This window comes from Motacilla alba, chromosome 2 (genome assembly GCF_015832195.1).
Source record: "Motacilla alba alba isolate MOTALB_02 chromosome 2, Motacilla_alba_V1.0_pri, whole genome shotgun sequence".
In the NCBI taxonomy this organism is placed as follows: Eukaryota; Metazoa; Chordata; class Aves; order Passeriformes; family Motacillidae; genus Motacilla; species Motacilla alba.
In genome coordinates, this window is record NC_052017.1 from 85505476 (window position 1) to 85526379 (window position 20904).

General features: G+C 39.9%; 1 protein-coding gene across 13 annotated transcripts in view; it reads left to right on the forward strand.

The window, feature by feature from the left end:
* FHOD3 (formin homology 2 domain containing 3) overlaps positions 1-20904 on the forward strand; it is a 376649-nt gene that overhangs the window by 296284 nt on the left and 59461 nt on the right. For 7 of the 13 annotated variants that reach the window (XM_038126866.1, XM_038126862.1, XM_038126863.1 and 4 more), the window contains 4 exons: positions 2399-2449; positions 6658-6872; positions 12833-13150; positions 16977-17866. In XM_038126866.1, coding sequence (XP_037982794.1) covers positions 2399-2449; positions 6658-6872; positions 12833-13150; positions 16977-17866 — 1474 coding nt within the window. The remainder of the gene's footprint in view (positions 1-2398; positions 2450-6657; positions 6873-12832; positions 13151-16976; positions 17867-20904) is intronic. The other 6 variants (XM_038126864.1, XM_038126867.1, XM_038126874.1 and 3 more) reach the window with 2 other exon arrangements.

The following is a 20904-nucleotide window of genomic DNA, read 5'->3' on the forward strand; positions in this document are numbered from 1 at the left end:
AAGATGGCACAGGGTTTCATGTTAGCTTGTTTATTAGTATGCAGGATTGTTTTCACTGTAATCATCCCTTTAGTAAGAAGTGGAAACAGGCTGTGATTCTGTAAGTTTGGAAAGAGGAGTAACTTAGGAGTGGTTGATTGATATTCTCCTGGCTCCAGAAGATAGCTAGTTTAGAAGGAAATGAGAGGCAGAGGGAAGGTGGAAGAGCACCATAATAGGATCTTTGGCAGCCAGGAACTGCCCAAGTCCTCCTGAAACAGAAACAATAAGGTTGCAGTCTTCCAGCCTCTTCCAAAAACTCTCCCTTTAAGTGGTATCATCAGGCTGCAGCAGGCTGCCATGGACATCCAACATGATCTTTCAGAAAGGAAACTCCCAGACCAAAAAAGCCAACAGGGCATTTGGCAGATTGACCTGTTTGAATAACAGATCTGCACATTTCAGTAGAGGTTGGCTACACTGGTTGTTCTGTCACTGAAAGAGATTTCTTAAAATCAGAAAAAAAAATCATAATATACATTTTCATCCCTTTATTTCAGAGTCAGAAACTGATTAACTAAATGTCATAATTGTGCTACATATTTAAGATTATTTTTCAGTGCTCAGTGTTGTTATCTTTTGGATTTGATTTTTGTGATCACCCAAAAGTTGTAACTTTTGTTTGAGCAGAGGGTCCCCAAAGCCACAGACTTCACAGACAGCATCCCACAGTTAATTAAACAGTCTGGCAGGGGGAAGACAAAGTCACAGCAAGCAGTCATGGACAGTTTCATGAGAGTTCCTGGGATTTCATTATCATATCATCAGTCTGGCTAGAAACCCAGTCTCTGAAGATGTATTTTTGATTAAAAATAGCACTTGCAATTCAGTCTTTAAACTCGTGAGCCGTACTGGATTTACCATCATGACTCATTTGTTATCTCATTCTTTCCAACTCTGCCTCAACAACATTGCACTAGGTTCTGGCACCATTATTGACAAATTGAGAATAATTTAAAGGAAAGCATCACTAGTTGTGAAAGAGCTGGAGGATACGAGAGCTGGAGGATTAGGAGAGGAGCTACAAAGCTTCATAAGCTATTGCTAACTAAAGGAATGGTTTGCAGAATGATCACTTTTCTCAGTAGAAGGACTATTGTACCCATTGCATTTGTAGAACAATATGTCCTAAAATAAAGTGGTTCTTTTTCAGCTGTAGGGAAGAGTGAAAGTTGTCAGAAGGGAAAGAGTATTGTTAAAATTTGCCTGCTGAAGATTTCCTGGAATACTTTTAAAATATTGTGAAAGTATAACCAGTTCAGAATTCAAAGCCTGTGGAGATGGCCTGAAACAGTAACGTGTGTTCCCTGTTAAAGGACTTTTAAAGAGCACTTGCACCCAGATGTTTGATAGCTATTGGTATAATAGATGATAAGTAGTTCATTAATGACACAATATAAAGGGAAAAAAAGAGGAGTTATTAATAAAAGGAGTAGTTCTGAAAATCTTTCTGGTACTCACAGCTTACACTGTGAAAGAATCTAGTAGATAAGGTGAAGATCACATCAGTTTTGTCTACCAGATTCAACCAAATATTAGAAATATATTGTAAGGAACCATCTTGCTGTGACAGTGAGACAGGACATTTGCTGGGTTCTGCTGTGCTCTGAGTTAAATTTACATCCATGTTTGTGGATGTGGCAGGCCTGCCTGAAATCATAGTACTCAAGCATCCAGCAAACTTGACTTGGCAAAAGTTAAATATATGGGTTACTTGAGGAGCTGTGGGAGTGGCAGCTGACATAAAAGGATTTTTTGTATCTAAAACTCCATGTGAAAAATAAGGAAGTGAAAGGTTATCTGTCCAATGATGCTGCACACACCCTCTTGGAATGCAGAATTGTCCTTCTTTGTAAAGCCAGTCCCCTGTCCTGTTTCTAGCCGTGGCAACTAGAACTCACTAAGGAAAGGCTCCTTAGAAAGAAGGCCAATGCATTTGCTCATTACCTCAGGTCACAGCCTGGAACTGCAGTCAATGTCTTGGGGCATTCTGAGATGGAGCAAATGAGGGACGGTTTAATAGCCACTCATGTACCTGCTCCCTGTGGATAAGTGTAGTTCATTGAATCTCATTTCACATACCAGGTTGCAAAGCGTGCTTCAAGTTTTTCACTTTTTGCAGGTTTTCTTAGAATTACTTTTAATGATCTTCCAAACTACATATTTGGTGATGTATGTATGGATAAGTGTACACTTTTGAGCAATTTTTGCAAAAACAAACAGTTTTTTTGGCAACAGCCTTCTTTGCCTCCGATCAGTTTGTGTGTACCACTCTTGGTTTCTCCTACTGTACTTATATTTCTATTACTTACCTTTTTCTTCTGGTTTCTGCTGCAATTTACTGTAATTCTCTTTCTAGCCGTGATTATTTAGACAAAAGAGAAGAACTAAGACAAGCAAGAGAAGAGAGGTTTGTATGTCATACATCCATCCTTCCCTATGCTTCCCTCTGGCTGTTTGTACTTCCGATATTCTTTGCTGTGGAGCTGTTGTATGTTTACATTTTTAACTCTGCTTGCACAAAACACTTTTATTCCAAAAGGCTTCTATAAGAAAGAAGTTGTTAAAGAGCAGAATGAAGTCCAGCTGTAAGCACAGCAATAAATGAAGAGCAATGAGAATGCTTAAGAATGATTGATGATCCTTTATCTATTTGTGTGGGAAATAAGCTTACCCCATTTGCCTCAGAAATTTGCCCAAATTTAGTAGAGTTGTAAATTGAATAAGCCTGTCTTTTTTCACCCAGTGGGTCCCAAGCTTTCTGGAGGGTCAGAAAAGGCAAGTGAGGATAAAGGAAATTGGGGTCACAAGCATTGCAAAACTGCAGTAACAGGCTGATGGAAATGGTTCTGACCCACTCTCAGCATATTTTTATCTTTTAGAGCCAAGTTTTCTTTGCCGATCTCTTTAAACATCAGCAAGTAAATTACAAAGCTTAGCAGTGTTTATCATTGGGGCATTGTTTTAGTTTTATTTAAATGCATGTTTGAAAGGACGGAGGGTTTGGGGTTTATTTTTCCTTTTTTTTTTTTAATTCAATGAACAAGTTTAGAAACTCTGGGCTAGGCTGGGAGGTATGTGCTTATAAAAGCATATTTTTCAAGGAATGCTCAGCTAAGGACTTTTGTCTTTCAGTAGCTTCATCTCTACCCCTGCTAGTAATTGCATCCTGGAGGGAGTGCTTGTTTTTACCTGGAAAATATGCAAGTTACTGTACAAATAGATGAAAAATCATCCAGAGTGCTTCAGTTCTGCTTTTATGGTCCTCTAGAGATTACTCTCTGGAGATACTTTTGGATTGTCAAGAATTGGAGCTAGATTATCAAAATAAGAGAGCAGCCATCTCAGAAATCATTGTGTTGCTATGTTTTAACTTGGGTTTTTTTCTGATTGCTTTTATGTTTTGAGGTGTTTTTGTTTTTTTTCACAAATCATCATACAGTTTGTTTCTGCAGACTGAAGTCTTACCTGTTGAGACTGAAGTAGCTAATATTAAAAAATTATTTTAACATCTCTAAGAGTAAGAAAAGGTGGATGGGCTTTCCATTGTGCTTCCAATCCCAAAACAATTGCAAATAGTTTAAAGCATTTTCTGAAATGAAATGCATCTGAGCACTTAAGCATCATCAGAGCTGAGTAAAGCCTTCATTGAACATGCTCATCTGCAAGTTTTGAAACAAATGAGAAGTGAGTTCTTCAGAACTTTCAAGTTGTAAGGGAAAATGCCAACTGGAGTATTTTGGAGGAAGTGTTCACCATCACTGCTGCACAATCTGAGACTATTTCACCCTCCATTAGTAATGTTTTGTTATCCTTAGGGCTCTTTTGAACTGAAAAATCAAACTATCCGTTCCTACTCATAAAGAGGAAAGACATATTTGCTTTGACAGCAGATAAATATTGGAGAAAACTTCTGCAAATGAATTCTTGCACCAGTAGTCCATTGCATTGGCATTCTGGAACTACTTTTTACAGACACTTTTGCACAAATTAGGTTTTATTTTCTATAGGAAGTTGCATGATAACTTGCTTTAATAGAGTGCATAGACTATAAGAAAATCCGATAGTCAAGATGCCTAAAATCCTAGTTAAAAACTGATTTGTATGTTTCCTCCATATCAGTTCTTGCTGTTCAATGATTTGAGGCCTTTGCTTGGTTGGGTGTTTTCCAGTGGTGATTAAAGAATAAAGTCAAGAAAGCTCCCAAGCCCTCTCCAGTGTGAGGTACAGTTCAAATGTTCTCCATCCCCATGACTTTGTTGGTACCTTAACATTTTAAGTTGCCCTCAGGGCATTACTCAGATGCCTAGAGAACTCAAAATTATAATTTCATCTACTCTAAGATGATAAATCTAGTGTTATGTTCATGAGGAATACCAAATGGATAGCCACAGACTTTCAACTGCTTGTCTATAGGGAAGAGTCAGCATAGCTGAGATGATGTCTGCAGGTTTCCATGATTTAAAAGAATATGGCAGCATAAACAGGGGTAATTTGTCAATCCTGTAGTGGAGGTGTGGTAGCTCATCCTTTCAACCCCTTCAGATTTTGGTCTACGTCAATAGACGTCATTTATGTCAATAATGTCATTTATCAAGTGTGAAGCGTTAATAACTGATTCTTGAATCTTTTTTATTTCTCAGTTATACCTATTTATTTAGCTTCCCATTTCATAACTAGTTCTGCTGAGGTGCTGCCATTGGAGTTGCTGTTCTGGTTCCCTTTTTTGTCTCAGTATAATAATCAGATACATTTTGAAATGTCGCCTCTTGATGATAGTCTCTGCTTTGCTGGTTGGCAGTGCAGCACGCAGCTACAGAAAATGTTAAAGCACCTGAAAAAGAGCTGAGGACAATAAAACATTGTAGCTCCCCGCATCATAAAAGGATCCATCCAGATCTTTGTTGTAGTCTGTTGGCAAACTGCAAAATCCCCTTGGCAGCAGCCAGCTGGGCTGTACCTGTTAGTGCCAAGTGATCAATTTGAATGGTTCTTTATGAGTCTGGACTTCCATCTGCTCTGCTTGTGAGGAGGTGGAAGGCACCGTACGTATGTGACCAACATTCAAAGAAAAGATGGCTTCATGAGCTGTGACAAAACATCATGCTGATGCCAGAGAAATGCTTTCCCCTCTATTGAAAAGGCAAGATTCAGTCTCGAGAATTGGCTTCATGTTAGAACTGTAAACAGTTCCTATTTTATAACCATGCAAGTATGTAGCTTGTTATATTTTCATCCAGAGTCTGTAGGGGTTCTTTTTCTTGCAGAATTTGTTCAAAGCCTGTGCATACCTCTGGAGGAATAAAAGAAAATGAGTTTGTTCTTCATTATTGCTGTTTGCAGTAAGGCAAATTGCCTCTAAAAACACAAGGACTGCTCTTCAAAGACACATTTCTGTCCTCTGTATGAATGTTTGCAAATGTGCATGTGTGTGTGGCTACCATATGTAGTAAGCATGTTTGTTGCCACATATGGCTGACTTCTTTACCCTGCCTGCTTTTAGTGCACCCTCTTACACTAATTTGGGCTGTCAGTGATGCAGAAGGGAGGAGGTGTTCAATGTTATGAAGTGTTTACAACAGTGTATTATAGGGAATGACCAGAGAGTTTCAGGGACAGAAGAAGTAGTCCTGATTAACCTGCTTAACAGCTCACTTGTGGATAAGGCAAACAGTCTAAAGCCCAATCCAGCTGTATTCATGAATTTATTCCTTAGGAAATAATGGTGGATAAAATTAGCAGACATCTGGAACAGGCACATATTTAAAAGTTATTTTGGTCGAAATGTATAAAGCATACTATGAAGAATATGATTGGTAGCTGGTCTTAATAAACAGTTAGTGAGTTCTGCCTGCCTAAAATGCAAAACAGATGTATCTTTGTTCTTTTAAAGTGACTTTGATGAATAAACTACATGTGACGTCAGGTACAAGCTATTGGATGTCTCAGTCCGGCAGAGAAATTTTTCAGAATAAAAAAAAAGAAAAAAACTTTCCATTGTAGGCTCTGGAGAGAACAAAGTGAATTCCAGTGCATTGCTCTCAGAGCAAATAGAAGCAGGTTCCGAATCTTTAGATAGTAAATTCAGACGTTTATTATTGGTGTTATTTTCAGGAAGATCTGGTTTTGTCTGCTGCATTTTCCTCTCCTTACAGCAAGTCTCAGATTTTGGCAATTTTTACCAGTATTAAGGGGCTCTGGGTTTGGAGGGTTTTTTTTCTTCTTTTGTTTTTTTTATTCCTCTCCCATTTTAGTTTTGGGAGAGGGAGGGCTGAGAGGAGGAGGAGGAAGAGGAGGAGGAGGTGAAGGAGGAGGGTGAAAAGGAGGACGGGCAAATGCTTCCAAAAAGGAGGACTGTGCAGACAAAATACTATAGCTGAAGGTTCTTTAACTCTGCTGGTTTTTACTTTTGTATTGTAATGAGAAATTTAACATTTTTCAGGGCAGTAGTCTTCGCTTTAGTGTGCACTTTTTGGCAGATTGAGCAAGCAGGCAGTTCAGTGCTGTACTCCTTGTGTCAGGAAGTCAGCTCATTCTCTGCAGGTGTTTCATCCATAAACAAGCATCAGCCACAGGCTTCTTTTTCTTTACGGAAACCCTCTGGAATTTAACTTTCAGATACAAATACTTGGAGAAGTTGGCAGCAGAGGAGTATGAGAAGGAGCTGAAGAGTCGGAGTGTCAGCCGAGGCAGAAGTGAGCTGTCCTTGAACCTGAGATCTCCTTCAGCTCCATCCTCACCTGTACCCAAGTGCGTCAGCCCAGCATCCATAGAGTCCCAGGAAGAGCTGAAGACCCCTTCCATCCCGTGTGGAACTCCTCAGCCCTCAGAAGGTAAGTGAAAAGGAGGGTAGGGGAAACAATGCTGGGTTTATCAGTTTCTGTTGGGATGGTGATTTTTGATGCATGAGTGCAAGAATACAATCTAAAAGGTGGCAGAGTAAAGGGTCTTACATTGTTTCATCCTGTCTTCCTAAATTGCCTATTTTTTTGCATTGATTTGAGTATCATGTAATCTGTTCAATAATAGGATACATTGCAAAATGTTGCTATGATTCATACTATCATTGTCTGTTGCTTTTCAAATGGAATAATTAGAAAATAGAGAATACAGAGGGTCTTAATTTTAGTGTCATGTTCCTTATATATGAGGAGTTACTGAATACTAGACAAACAGTATTCCTGCCAACAGATTTTGCGTATGTGGATTCCCTGAAAGAAATGCAACAGATGAATGCCAAGATTATAATAACCTTCGAGTAGAGCACAGGCTGAATGTGACAAACTGAAAAGTTCTTGAGTTGAAGGCAGGGGGAGTGTGTTGATTATTTTTAATACCAAGAAAAAACTCTTAAAATTGTAGCACAAGTCATAAAGGACTTGAAAGAGACCACAATTAGTAAAAAGGAAAGTACAACTAGTGTTTGCACGGTTGGTTTGCTGTCATGTAATTTATTGGTGTACAGAGCAATGCTTTTTGTGTATGTTTGTATGTCATTCTGCCACTTGCATCATGTACCTCTCCTTCAGTCCTCAAAACAACACATGCCATACAGATTTATATTTGCACCACATGATGTTGCATTAACATTGGGAGCTAGAATGCATGTTGAGGGCAAATTATCGCCATCACTCATTTTTATTTTATTTGATTTCCTGCTACATGCTATTGGTGATTAATGCATTTGTAACTTGCACTGCTTGGTTTTATGGAGTGTTATGGCTGGTAGCATGCTATAAAGCAAGGCAATTTAAGAAAAATGTTACAAATACTGAATGCTGCACATGTTTGTCCTCACCGTACTAAGTAGGTGAAGTTTATTTTATTTAGTTTTATATATTTTCCCAATTATATTGCCCAGTTTTCTTGTTTGGAACCTGAAGAGTCTCAGTGGAATCATTTGAACTTAGAAACCACAGCTATTTTCCTCCAATATTGATAGTCAGAAATATCCAAACACCCATTTTGTTTAATGCTATATTGCTTTTAGAGCAAATAAGCTGGATTTTTCCACCATTAGGATTTCGGAGCTGGGTAGGGAGCAAGTATCTCTTGTGATGATTATTTTAACATATTTCTCCTGGAAGCATTAAAAAAAATTGCAGCATGAAATGGAACAGCACAAACCATTTGGAGAATACATTTAGAGCAGGTGTACAGGGCAGCTTCAGACAGCCAGAATATGGCAAAGCTATCAACATGTGTGTAGACAGGACATCTCTACTAAAACTCCTGGCAAAACAGTAGGCATTGGAGGGCAGCACCTGGAAGCCTGGCAAATGGACCACAAGGAGAGAATATATGGATGGGGCAGGGTAGCCTTCCAGCCAAGGGCAGCTGCAGGCAGGTAGCCAGGACAGAACCTAAACAGAGGCCTGAAGTCTGCATACTTCAGTGGGATCTGGCCATGGGGAATGGCTGTTTTTTCAGACCTACCAAGAGTATTGGAAAGATCATAGGTAGTCCATGAGCATGTGGGCAGGACACACCATCTGGAAGTGCCCATATTATTGGATATCTGCCAGCAGGATACAGGCTTAATGTAGACACTGTGCCATGGTCTCTATACCATTACTTGACTTCCTTATGCTCCATACTGAATTAAAATCTTAATTTTACTGGTTTTAGGAAGGGTTATGAATCCCACTTAATAGGTAGAGAAAATTAAGCATTAAATTGCTCAAGTCAGTTGTAAGAAAAGCTGAAAGAGATCCATGGACAGAACTCAGATTACTTGCACCCCAAGCAGTTGCTTTTAATATGGGGCTCACCATCTTCCCAAGCAGGAATGAAACTGCAGGGTGAAAACAGTTCCTTGGTTCTGTGCGTATGATGCTCTAAAGACTCTGCAAGAATGGTGTTAACAGATGTGTGATATTCATATGCAGAATTCAGAACCTGAGGTCAAAGGCAAAGAGTGTTCATCTACTAGCAAAACAATAAGAGATTTTTGAAGTCAGATTTATTTTATTCCTTTTGTGCTGAAATATCCTTTGGCCAATCCAGTATCTACTGGTATTAAGAAGGAAACAGATTCTGTCTGTGGAACTTTGTCTCACACTGTGAAATGTGTCAGTACCATTACCCAATATAAAAATCTGGACTTATTGAGCTGCAGTGTTTTCTCATATAAAACAATTGGTTCCACTGAAGTAATCAAGTCTTGTAGGACTTACTCTTGTAAAACTTGTATTATGGCATTCAGAGGAAATGAAGGCAGTCCCGTAACTGCAAAAAGGAACTTTTTTCTTTTTTTCAGAGCAGGTACTTACTCTTTTGTAATTTAATTGGAGAATATTTTGTGGAGTGCAAGTATGCAGTAAAGGAGGAGCAACAAAAACTGAGACATCTCTGAAGTCAATCTACAGAGGAATTTCAGGTGAACCCTTCTCTGAAAGAAGCAGCTTTTTTAGCACTTAAGAAAGTAAGCAGGCCAACCCAAGTGCACATGGTGGACAGTAGGAGACCTTCTGAACACAGTGGTAGTTGAGCAGGGTTCAAATGCTGCCCAAAGCATGGCTGATAAGAGCATCTCAGCAAATGGGGAAGCACCAGACCATGAGCGTGCAATGAGGCCAATGCAGCCCCAGTTGCAGAGCCAAAGGAACCATGATCCAGAAAGTCTGAGGAGAAATGGGGGTTGGAAGACAAAAAAATGATCATTTCTGACTGCACGAAGAAAGAGCCAATTCAGTCTACACCTGTTCTTACCAACACAAAGAATGGGAGGAAAAGATCGGAGTGGGAGTAGGGACAGATAAAGAGTCTCTGCAGAATTCAGAGGAAGAGGAATCCTGTGCTTGAGTAGCTGAAGGGAGATAACAGCCAAGACTTTAGTCAATGCCTGAACAATTGAACCAAGAGGTCTTGGGCAGACGTAGACATTTTCAGACTTACTGTATGCATCCACAAGAGACACTCAGCATATCTATCTCACACCTCCAAGTGGAAGGCAGAGAAAATAGTTGGGGATGTGGTTGGCTAATCAATTGCTCTGACAGAGGATTAGATGTGAGCCCAGAGAGATATTTCTTCTCTCTAAGGGCTAATAGGGCTGGAGGGTTGAGTTCTTATCAGCAGGATACAGCATGTTGTGTCTGCTTCAAAGTTGATTTATAATTGAGTATTAAAGGAAATGTCCACATCCCTCAACCACATTATGAGTTCTTAGGCTTGCTTTTTGGAAGAGATCATCTCAAAAAGGTATCATGCTTCTTAACATCTCAGGTGCACCTTCTTTGCTGTTGATTCTTTTTGATTTGACCAGGCTTGCTTTCCTGAGTCTTTGCAGTCTCCACCAGCAAGAAGTCTGAAGACAGGGGACAGAGCCTGGTCTGTTATTTATTTCTCTTGCCATTTGTGAGGTTGCCACTTAGTGTTTTGTCTGATATGAAAATGGACCCAGTAGATGTGGGACTGAAAGTTTGAGCTCATTTCAAATAGGCCACTACCAAGCATTCACTGAGAGTTCTATTTTTTAACATCTTCAGAAGCTCTCACTAATATCAATGCAGTGGATTACATGATGGAAATGCAAGTGATAGACACATGTCTGGCTTGATGGCTTTGTTCTCTTGATAGCGTTTCCTGGCAGATTTGATTTTTTTTTTTCCTGGCAGATTTGATCAGATTTTTGATTTTTCCCTTTCTCAAGGGAAGTGCTGCTGGACTTAGCTCACTTAGATCACTGTTTTCAAGTGATTTTGGCTATAGGTGGATTGTTTGATATTATCACTATAGGGAGAGAGAGAGAGGCTGTCAAAATGAGTGTCAACATATCCTTGTTTTGTTCCAGTACTTGGATTCTCTTATTCCTGGAACTCAAAAGAGCAGATGATGTCAGTATAGTGCTCTTTACTCTTTGTTATGTATTAGATTTTGCTAAGCTGCTGCGTATTTCTGGTATGTGTGGAATATTTCTTGTTAGAAGAGTATCTGGAATTCTTTTAAACATTCAAATTTTCTCAAGCATTTCTTACATCTCCCTTGACTTTTTTCTATTGAATCTTCAGTGTGGCTTCATGATGACAAGGTTGCAGTAAGCTTTAGGAGTCCTGGCCATGTTTTAATCAGCTTCTTTCTCCATCTGAGCTGTTGGAGTTGACTTTTTTGGTTATTGCATGACAGTTGGTTTGTTTTTTGGGATTTTTTAGAGATAAATATCTAAAACTTGTATGAAATTATGATTATTCATGGATGAATTGGTGACATTTGTATATATGGACCATTGAACCATGACAAGCTGAGAATCTTTCTTGCTAAAGTACCACATTAGTTCCAGGAACTCCTGAAGAATTCCTAAGCTTTCATCTCAGTCATATTCAAATCTTGGCTTGACTTTAAAATGTTCTCATTCTATACCTACACACTGACAGCTGTGGTGAGAATCAGCGTTTGCCAACTTCTTGACAGCCCTCCGTAATTTTGACTCTCTCCTAGGCAGTGTCCAGGATACAGGCATAGGTAAGGTACATTTGGAGAAACGAGGCATGGGCAGAGGTGCTTGAATATCTAGTATTAGACATTTAGGTGTTCTCAATGGAGAAGAATATGTTCTTCATTATTTTGGCTTATATTTACTTATGATAAATCAACTTACCTGCTCACTAGAGGACTGAAATATTTAGATTGCATTCCAATATTTCAGTGTGACTTCTAAGGTTCATGAAATACCTGAAGAAATTCTCATTATATTTTGTGTAATCCAAAGAATGAGAAGTCCAGAAGACTCTTTTGCGGTATTGTAATGAAAAATAGTTAACAGAGGGACAAAACAAGTATGACTTGGTCATAATAGGTCAGCCACCCACAAGATGTAGTACAGAGGGAATTCAGGAAGTATGCAGAGCTAACATGCATGTCCATTTTTGCCACACTTTGCATGGCCATTTCAGGTTTCAGAGAACTGTGAGCTTCTTGATGTGAATATGTGTGGATGCTCTTCAGTTTCTTTGCAGCATGCAGAGAATATTTGCATGTGAAAATCTGCTGTTACTGCTAAAACCTCTAAAGGTGAATGAATTATTTTTACTGGGAAAGCAGGGAAGAAGAAACCAAGTGTACTATCAACAGTGTTTGCTGTGTGCCAACTGATAAAAAAAGCTCATTGTATGCCATATGCCAGCCAACTGGAAACTAAATATGTGCCATATGCCAGGCAGTTGGAAACTTTGCTGAATTTTGATGTGGCTATTCTGAAGTAAATGTGCATGAAACAACATATGGTTTTTGTCAGCCAAATGTGTGACAGTGCCATTTTGAGACTGTGCCATTCAAGTGTGTTATTAAAACTAATATTTGTATTTTTTTTTGTTGAAGTGTTCCTCATCAGGTGAAAAAAGAACTCTTCCAGAACCCAAAGAAAATTCAACCAAAAGCCACAATCACCCTCCTTTTTGTTTGGTTTGTGTTTTTTTTTTTAAATCTTTTCTTTCCTGGCTCTGTCTAGGCACTGAGTTGTCAATGCTCAGGTGAGATGCCCATTTTCTGCTGGTTCGTTCAAATCCTTGTGCGAGTCCAACCCTGCAGCTGTGGAAGTATGTATAAAAACAGTGGGCTGGCTCCAGACAGCGAGTGAGGGGGCCTGCCAGGCCACTCTCACGTGCAATGCTGTCGTCGCACAACATCCATCAGTCTGTTGCTCCTAATGTTCCTTAGCACTCCGTGGACTTGCGTTTTATTTTCTTTCCATAAGGCACTTGTACAACTCTCACGTTGCTCTCGTTTTGAGGGGTGAACCTGAGACGGCTCTGTTGTTAAGTGAATCTCTTTCTCCCATTGTTCTCTCCACCAGTGAGTGCCAGTGAACCCGAACCAGAGACAGAGACAGAACCAGAACCAGAACCAGAACCAGAGCAGGAGGCTGAGGCTGAGGCCAAACAGGGAACGGAGACACCCAAGGAAATAGAGGCTGCAGAGGTGGGACCAGAGAGTGAGGTGGAGCAAGGACCAGAGAGAGAGCAAGAAGAAAGTGCAATACTCAGTGAAAAGGAGAGGCAGAATGAGGAAGTGAATGAAAAAGACAACTGTTCTGCATCCAGTATATCCTCAGCAAGCAGCACTTTAGAGAGGGAAGAGAGAGAGGACAAGTTAACCAGTGACAATGAAACTGGTAAAGTGAAGCTTTTTCAATAATGAAGGGTTTCTGGTGGAAAAAAAAGTGTTAAATTAGCAGCTCTGATATTGTGTTAATTAGCTAACAAACCCTTTGCACTATCTAAGACTTTCTTTACCATGGCCAAGTCTTGTCTACTTTCTGCTTGGACATCCAGACTTTATTTGGGTTACTATGTTTGAGGGACAGTAGGGCTTTGATGAAATGAAGTTTCATTTGCTTTGAGACCATTTTCTTCCCCTAAGATTAATATATTAACTATTGAATCAGCATGTTTTAGAGACTTAGTTTCATTTGATTTGAGACAATTTTCTTTCCCTAAGATTATTATATTAAATACTGAATCAGCATGTGCAGAGATTTGGATCTCTAGCTCCTGGAGAATTTATTTGGGTTTTCCATACATAATTTAGTGAGACAAAGGGCTGTGCTGACATGATTCGTCATTAATTTCCAGATACCTTTTCTCATCATTTTAGTGGAAAAGGAAGAGCAGTGAGGGGTGAGATGTTTGTTCCTTCCCTTCAGTGCTTCTGTCTTGGACAGGCTTCAGAGAGCAGAGAGAGATACATATGAGCTGCTGAAGATAGGTCTGGGCTGTGGCCATCTTTAGATCATGTGGAGAAGGCCCATGAAACACATTTTGTCTAGAAAAGACCAGTTTCATGGTGCTTAGGGATTCTAGTCAAACAGGCCACCAGGTACCAGCCTGGAAAGGCTCATCCTGGGAAACAGCTTAAGTACCAAGTTTCTGCCCAGAGACATAATGATAACCAGGGTTTGTTTTTCAGCCCAGGCAGGGAGGGAATAAAAGGCAGATTTTTGACTCCATTGATTACTCTCTTCCCTTTTTTATAGGGAGGTAAAAAAATGTAATGCAATTAGGGCATTTAATTCCCAAGTTTTCTTTGGTCTGTACCATGGAATGCATTGTCCTATATTTTCTAAATCCTAGATAAGAAAATGAGATGTGCTTCACATTGTGAAATAGTCCTGCCCTGTCCTGAAAGAAGAGGGATAGCTCTGAATCTCAATGATTACCTCATAGACATAAACTGTCAGATTGAATTGTTCAAGTTTAAATATGTCAGGTTTTTTTCTGTGAAGCATTACACGAATCATATCCTAAATTTTAGAGCTAATTTCTTTTCAGTCAGCACCAAGATTGAGTTACTTAGAATGCTATTGAACTCATAAAGAATGTAGGTGGATATATGTGTACAAAAGGCTGGGGGATCACAGATGAAGAATGTTGCCACACTGTGGTATAGTCCAAGATAGGCCAAGTGCAAAAAAGAACAGTTGCAAGTCTTTTCTTATTACCTTGTCTGTGACCGACCTGTTACCACTCTAATTTAAAGTCCTTATGTACTTTTGTTAAAAGCTAAGAAATGTATTCTTACTAAAATCAACATCTTAAAATTGTCCTACACTACCAGTAGACCGAAGATTTATTTGGTAGTGCTGTATAGGAGGACTCATGTAGTGAGTTGTTTGCTCTCTAGTAGGTGAGGAGTTCTGGAAAGCAAACGAGCACTTCCTCCGGCAGTTTTGACATTCCCAGGAAACATTTTGCCATTTATGAGATGGCCCATTGGTTCTTCCCAGGTGCATTGAGGACAAAGGCTTGCCCTTGGTGCAAGCTTCCTCATTAGCCATCCTGCCAAATTTGGCTTCCAACAAGTCTTGTTTCTCCAATGGTATTTCAAAGCTTTACCTGTGGAGAGGAGAGCAGAAGAGGCCACCAAGGTAGCGAGAGTCTTCACAGATACGATCTTTGAACAGCTTGGACAGTTGCGGGTGGAATTGGGGAATGCAAATTAGAGATTGTGACTGGGCAAATTCTGATGAGTAGTTTTGCAAAGGAATTAAACACTGGAGGATCCCATCTGGTGAAACTGAGAGGGGGTGGATCATGTGAGGTTTGTGGGATGGATCTTGGGAGCCATCTGGAACATCTTTGAAGGAAAGGCTCGGAGTAGGGAGAAATCTTCTGCAAGGGTGCAGCTGGGTAGAATCTGTGGTGTGGGGAAGGAGTTGTCTAGTGATGTTATCTAATGGAGCTACCTCAGAGAGAAATCGAAGAGACTACCTCAGGTGAATAAGTATTGGTAAGAAAGCAATCCCATGGATCAAGTCTGAGGGAAAATGAGCAGATAATGGAAGCAGTCAGTCTACCAGCAGGAAGGTAGATTGTGTCCATTTCTGAAAAAAAGTATTTCTTTTGTCTGGGGTTAAACCTCTGGATTGATTTTAAAACATGGTTTGGAGCTTGATCTAAATAGAGGCAGGAGTTACTGCTGTCTATATACTTGGTGCTGCAAGGCTCTACATTTTAATACAGTGTTGTTTTAAGGGAGGGGAGGCTGGGAGTTGTGGGGCCCTGGATGTAGATCTCACCAAGAGGACACCTTCTCAGAGCACAGGACTAGATGTTGTGGTAAGAAAGCAACTACATTGACAGAGAAAGCTGTAAGAGATACTTAAAACTCCAAGGTATTGAAAAAGGTAGGAGCATAAGTGAAGAAACCAAGATAAAATGGGAGTTTAAGAAAAATGGCAACCTACAGGTATAAAAGAAAATCTTTAATCACAAGGACCCCTAAAAAGGCAGGCTAGCAATCAAAGTAAAATGATGAAATAAAAGAAGCAGAGTTTATGAAAAATGTGTTAGGACTATGGGGAACAGAAGGAATTCCATACAGGAAATACAGTAAGTGTGAAGAATTATCATTATTGCATGTTTAATCACTTCATCTGATGCCCACTGGAAAAAGGAGCACCATAATTGTTAGACACATTATCCACATTGGTTAGTAGTATTAAATTCAGGGAAATGAAGTCACAGAGACGCTTACATCATATATTTTTCAAGTTTGACCACTATAATTTGTTATTTATGGTACTGCCTCAGACATGGTATTTTGCTTATTATTGGTGAGAAAAGCAGTAGTCAGAAAGATGAAGCTTCATTACAGTGAAATGTTAAATGATTGTAATGTGGGAAGGCCAATAGTCTTTCAGCACCGACATATAACAGGGAGGTTAACAGTAGTTGATGAGCAGCTTGTGCAAAATTATTTTATAAAGGTTCTCATGTCCTAAACAACTTTTAAAATCTTGCTTATGCTTACACTCTTTGCCCTGAGAATTGCCCTGAGAGCTATACCCTGGGTATGCAGCCTACTTTGGAATTCCAATAGTCTGTGTTGTGAAGATGGCCCAGGTACCCAGCCAGGGGATTCTGAGGGTCTGAAAACTGCCCTTCCCTAGCCAGCAGGGTGAGAGGAGGAGAAGTAAACAGCTACAGGTCAGCCTTGACATCAGGCAAGGAAGATCTCTTTCATATAATATTTTCCTGAGGTTGTTCCAGTGCATGGCCAGGTGAAGATTATGATGATAACCTGTTTTGTGTCATTCTCATAATATTTAAGCCCCATTCTGAAATACCAAATGTTATAAGAATTTATGCGCTGTATAAAATGAGCTGAAGTAGTAAGTACAAAATGAAACCTGACAGATTTCAGGAGAAACATGAACATTCAAATCCTGTAGACCAAACTACATGTTATTCTCTAGTCCCCTTCCTTTTTTGAGAATTACTCCGAACCCATCGAGATCTGGCCATATCAGCACTGTATCTCATTTCAAAATTTTCACAGTAACTGTTTCCCTAGTTTAAGAGTAGTTGCACATGCATCCCTTGCATGTTTTTTTGGGTTTTTTTTTTTTTTTTTGTTGTTGTTGTTGTTGGTTGAAAAGTGTTCTTGGTGCTCTGACTTCCTTCCCTTGACTCTTCCCATCTTTGTGTGTGTGATTGCAGGTCCATGGTCACAGACCATTCAGGATGCTGGTGTGAATGAGCAGTGCAGCAACATCCTCAACAACAAGCGGTTTATGCTGGACATGTTGTATGCGCATAACAAAAAGCCCAAAGATGAAGAGGAGAAGGAGCTGGAGGCGAAGGAGGAAAAGAAGGAGACGGAGGAAAGTGAGGAGTCACTCACTAGCTTAGCCAGCAGGATCTCTATTCTTCAGGCCACAAAGCAGGCCAAAGATGAAAGTGTCAAAAAGATGGAGATTGGAAATCTGGACAACCAAGGCAGTGTGAAAGCCTTTGCAGAAAAATTTAACAGTGGTGAGCTGGCTAAGGGGACAGCAGTGCCTGAAGATGAAATCAGTGAACAGGTCCCCGAGAAAACACCAGCACAGACAAAAAAGGAATCTGATTACATCTGGGATCAGCTCATGGCTAATCCTCGAGAACTTAAAATCAAGGACATGGATTTTACAGACTTGGGGGAGGAGGATGATGTAGATGTGTTGGACATGGATATGGGTCCTGGGGACTCCCTTGCTCCCCCTCCTCCACCTCCACCTTCTTTTCTGGGTTTGCCTCCTCCACCACCTCCCCCCTTGTTCGGATGTCCGCCTCCACCACCGCCCTCTGCTAATTTATTGGCTCCTCCTCCACTGTTCAGTACTCCTCAGGGTTTAGGGTCACCCCAGGTTTCTAGGGGTCAGCCAGCATTTATAAAGAAGAAGAAAACCATCCGTCTGTTTTGGAATGAGGTACGGCCGTTTGAGTGGCAGTGTAAAAACAACAAACGCTGCAGAGAATTCCTGTGGTCGAAACTGGAACCCATTAAGGTAGACACTTCCAAACTGGAGCATCTCTTTGAGTCTAAATCCAAAGAACTGCCTGTCACAAAGGTACAGCTTGTATTCAGTTTGCTTTTTTTCTGCTATTGTATTGGTATTCATTCTGAATTAGATCTAGGTGATTTATGTTGTTTATATCAAACCAGTGGAAATTACTGGATGTGTTTCTAGCTTGGCCTATGACGGAAGATATTCCATGGCCTGACTCTAGAGATGAGCCTTCGGTGGTGTATGTGCCAAGTTGCTCTCCTGTCTCAGGTCTGCCAGTTGTAGGATAACAGTCCAGGTGGCGAATACCAACAAATTTTACATTAGATTGTCCATAGATGAGTGCCAAACTAGATACTGGAATCTGAAATATTTTCTGCTGCATTCATAAAAAGGTCATAGCGTGGTGATTCATATCTGTGTATTTGACAGTTCTTCACTTGGTAATATTTTCCTAATCATTACGTGGAAAGGTTAAGAGTATCAGACTGAATCTGCTGCAAAGAGTCTACACATGTGCTCTGTTCTGAAGAATAGAATTATCAGCTGGACCATGTTTACAGCTGAACTCTGCAGGGGTGTTGGGTTTTTGTTTTATGCTGGTGAACAGGCCTATTTAAAATCTTTAATTTATACAATGTGACAATTTTAGGATTGAAGCTGGCGCAGGAAATACCTCCGTAGCTAGGATTCCCTCTTCCTTAGTATTGTTGCAAAATAAACTCACAAAGGCTCATGACATGGCTGTTTAACATTAGAATCAACAACAAAGGGAAGCTTTTTATAGTTACACTTAGGAGGAACTTGAAGTAGCGTTATAAAAGTTATTAGCCTGAACGTTTGTTTTTCATGGCTACATAAACTCTTTTTCTTCTAAGCAGCATAATTGGTATCAGGGAAACAATATTTTTTTCCAGTTAAAATGATAGTAAAGAATGTCCATCTCTCTTAAAATAAATGAATGGCATGTGTGTTTTCTCTGTATGCCTATATGTCTTATAGTAATATAAAAAAAAGTCAGCACCTTGAATATTTTACTTCTCTTTAGCTAGAGAAAGTTGTTACATCTATTATGTATTATAGATATTGTTGTTTGCTCCTATTCTAGGGAATCTGGATGTCTCACAGTAAAGGTTCTCTGTATCACTTGTCCAGTTTATTAACTCAAAATTTTCTAATAGTCATTCTTGATCATCTTGACAAAGTGGAAATATTGGAATTTCTATAATCAAGCCCCCAGGTACCTAGCAAGCGACAGGTACATAAAGAGATGGCTCATGTAGATCCTGCCATCACTGCTCTTAGCTGAATTTTTTTGTGACACAGATGCATGCAAATCTGAAATGTATGGTGTAGCACCTTTAAAAACACATTCAGCTGATTGTTCATCTGGCCAATGCCGAGATTAATTTCTCTCTCTAATTCTTTTTCTGCTGAGGAAGGAATGCTGGTGACACCGTGGCATGCTACTCCTCATCTCTCTCCCTGTAAATACAAATCTGACACAGATGGTTCATAGATGGAAGGAATGAGAGCATTTTCTTAGATCCATAAAATATTTAATTCCTTGAATTGAATGTGGAATGATAACATATTTGCCATTTCCAAAATTTAGCTTTGTGCTAAGTGCCAGCATTGTAGTAGAGCACTCTGGTTTATTCCTAATTTTTTATTCTCACATGAAATTTTGATAAAATTTTAAGTTGCTGGAGTTATGACTTGTTTACTTTTCCAGTCAATCATCATGCATGTTCCCAAACTACCCTTGGCCATTTTCCCTCCCTCACACTTGCTTCTCAAACCTGCCTGATGCTTTGGCAGAGCTTTTGGCTTCTGGCTGGAAGATGAGTGAGCAGGTTTCTTTGAACCTAGTGCAAGTCTGAGGAATGATTTAGGTGCTTTCCCCTTGGCGACCAATAACTGCTCTCTGCATGAGACATTGTACTTTTGGCTCTCTTTCCACCCTGTCCCATAACACAGACATAGAAGTCTCATTGTCTCATTGCAGAGAAGACAATGGGGACCAAGGAGTACCATAGCAGAGCTCTGTGCAGGCTTTTGAAACTCCTGCCTGATTTTCATGAACACCAGCAAATCTTCCAGAGCAGGAGATGGTCCTTAGATCAAGTGAAAGTGGGAATAATTAAGCAGACCACCAAATCTGTAAAAGACTTGAGGTTTGGTACAAAGATTACTCTCAAATTAGGATAGCTCTCGATTTTTCCAGACTGCTTGGTTCATTTCCAGAGAGCACATTCCCCGTTGTGTCTAGTTTCTCCTGTCCAATGGCTGCAATCCAAAACAGGTTTATTCTATAATATCGTAAAGTCTGACTCACAGCTCAGTTGGTTCAGCTGAAAAAAGAGAGTACAGAGCAACAAATCAGAAGTTAAATCTCTAGATTTCATGTTAAGAGATGGAAGTAGGTGCATGGAAAAGGAACAGTTCAGAAGAATGAGAGGAAAAGCAAAGTCAGGGTGTATAAAGGGGGGGCTTGGCTCTACCTTGTGCTTATGCTCTCTCATACAGCTGTAACCAATTTTACTCCAGTTTCTAATCCTTCACTGTGATTTCCACAACACACAGCTATAAACAGCTACTTCCTGGCTCATGAGAAGTTTTTCATTAAACACAATAGACTGTAATAAAATAAAGTGGATTTAAAATTGTAGGATGTAATACAGGATTTTGGGGGCTTGGACTGCGAGAGGAGATTCTTGATTTTAGGAAAACTTATGCCACACTGAGAAACTTGCACATTGATATTATTTAGTGGAGCACCTTTAATTGCAGATGTTTTATTTTTCAGAATAGAGCACCCTGCATTATATTTGCCAATAGAAGGAGTGATCAGGTATCCCCTCCAAACCAGCGTAGTATTTCCTTCCTTCTCACTCCACTGAACAAAGCAGATATTTTGGTAAAGTACTTCAAAGTGCTTACTTTTCTGTGAAGAGAAGTGAAAACATGCAGACACACCTCAATCAAATGCTGTTGTTCAGCCCTTTTACCATCCACTTGGTTTTGCATGAAAGTATTATTTTGCTGATTCATGGATACCCTGTGGGATACAGTGATCCGTCATGTGCCCACAGACATAG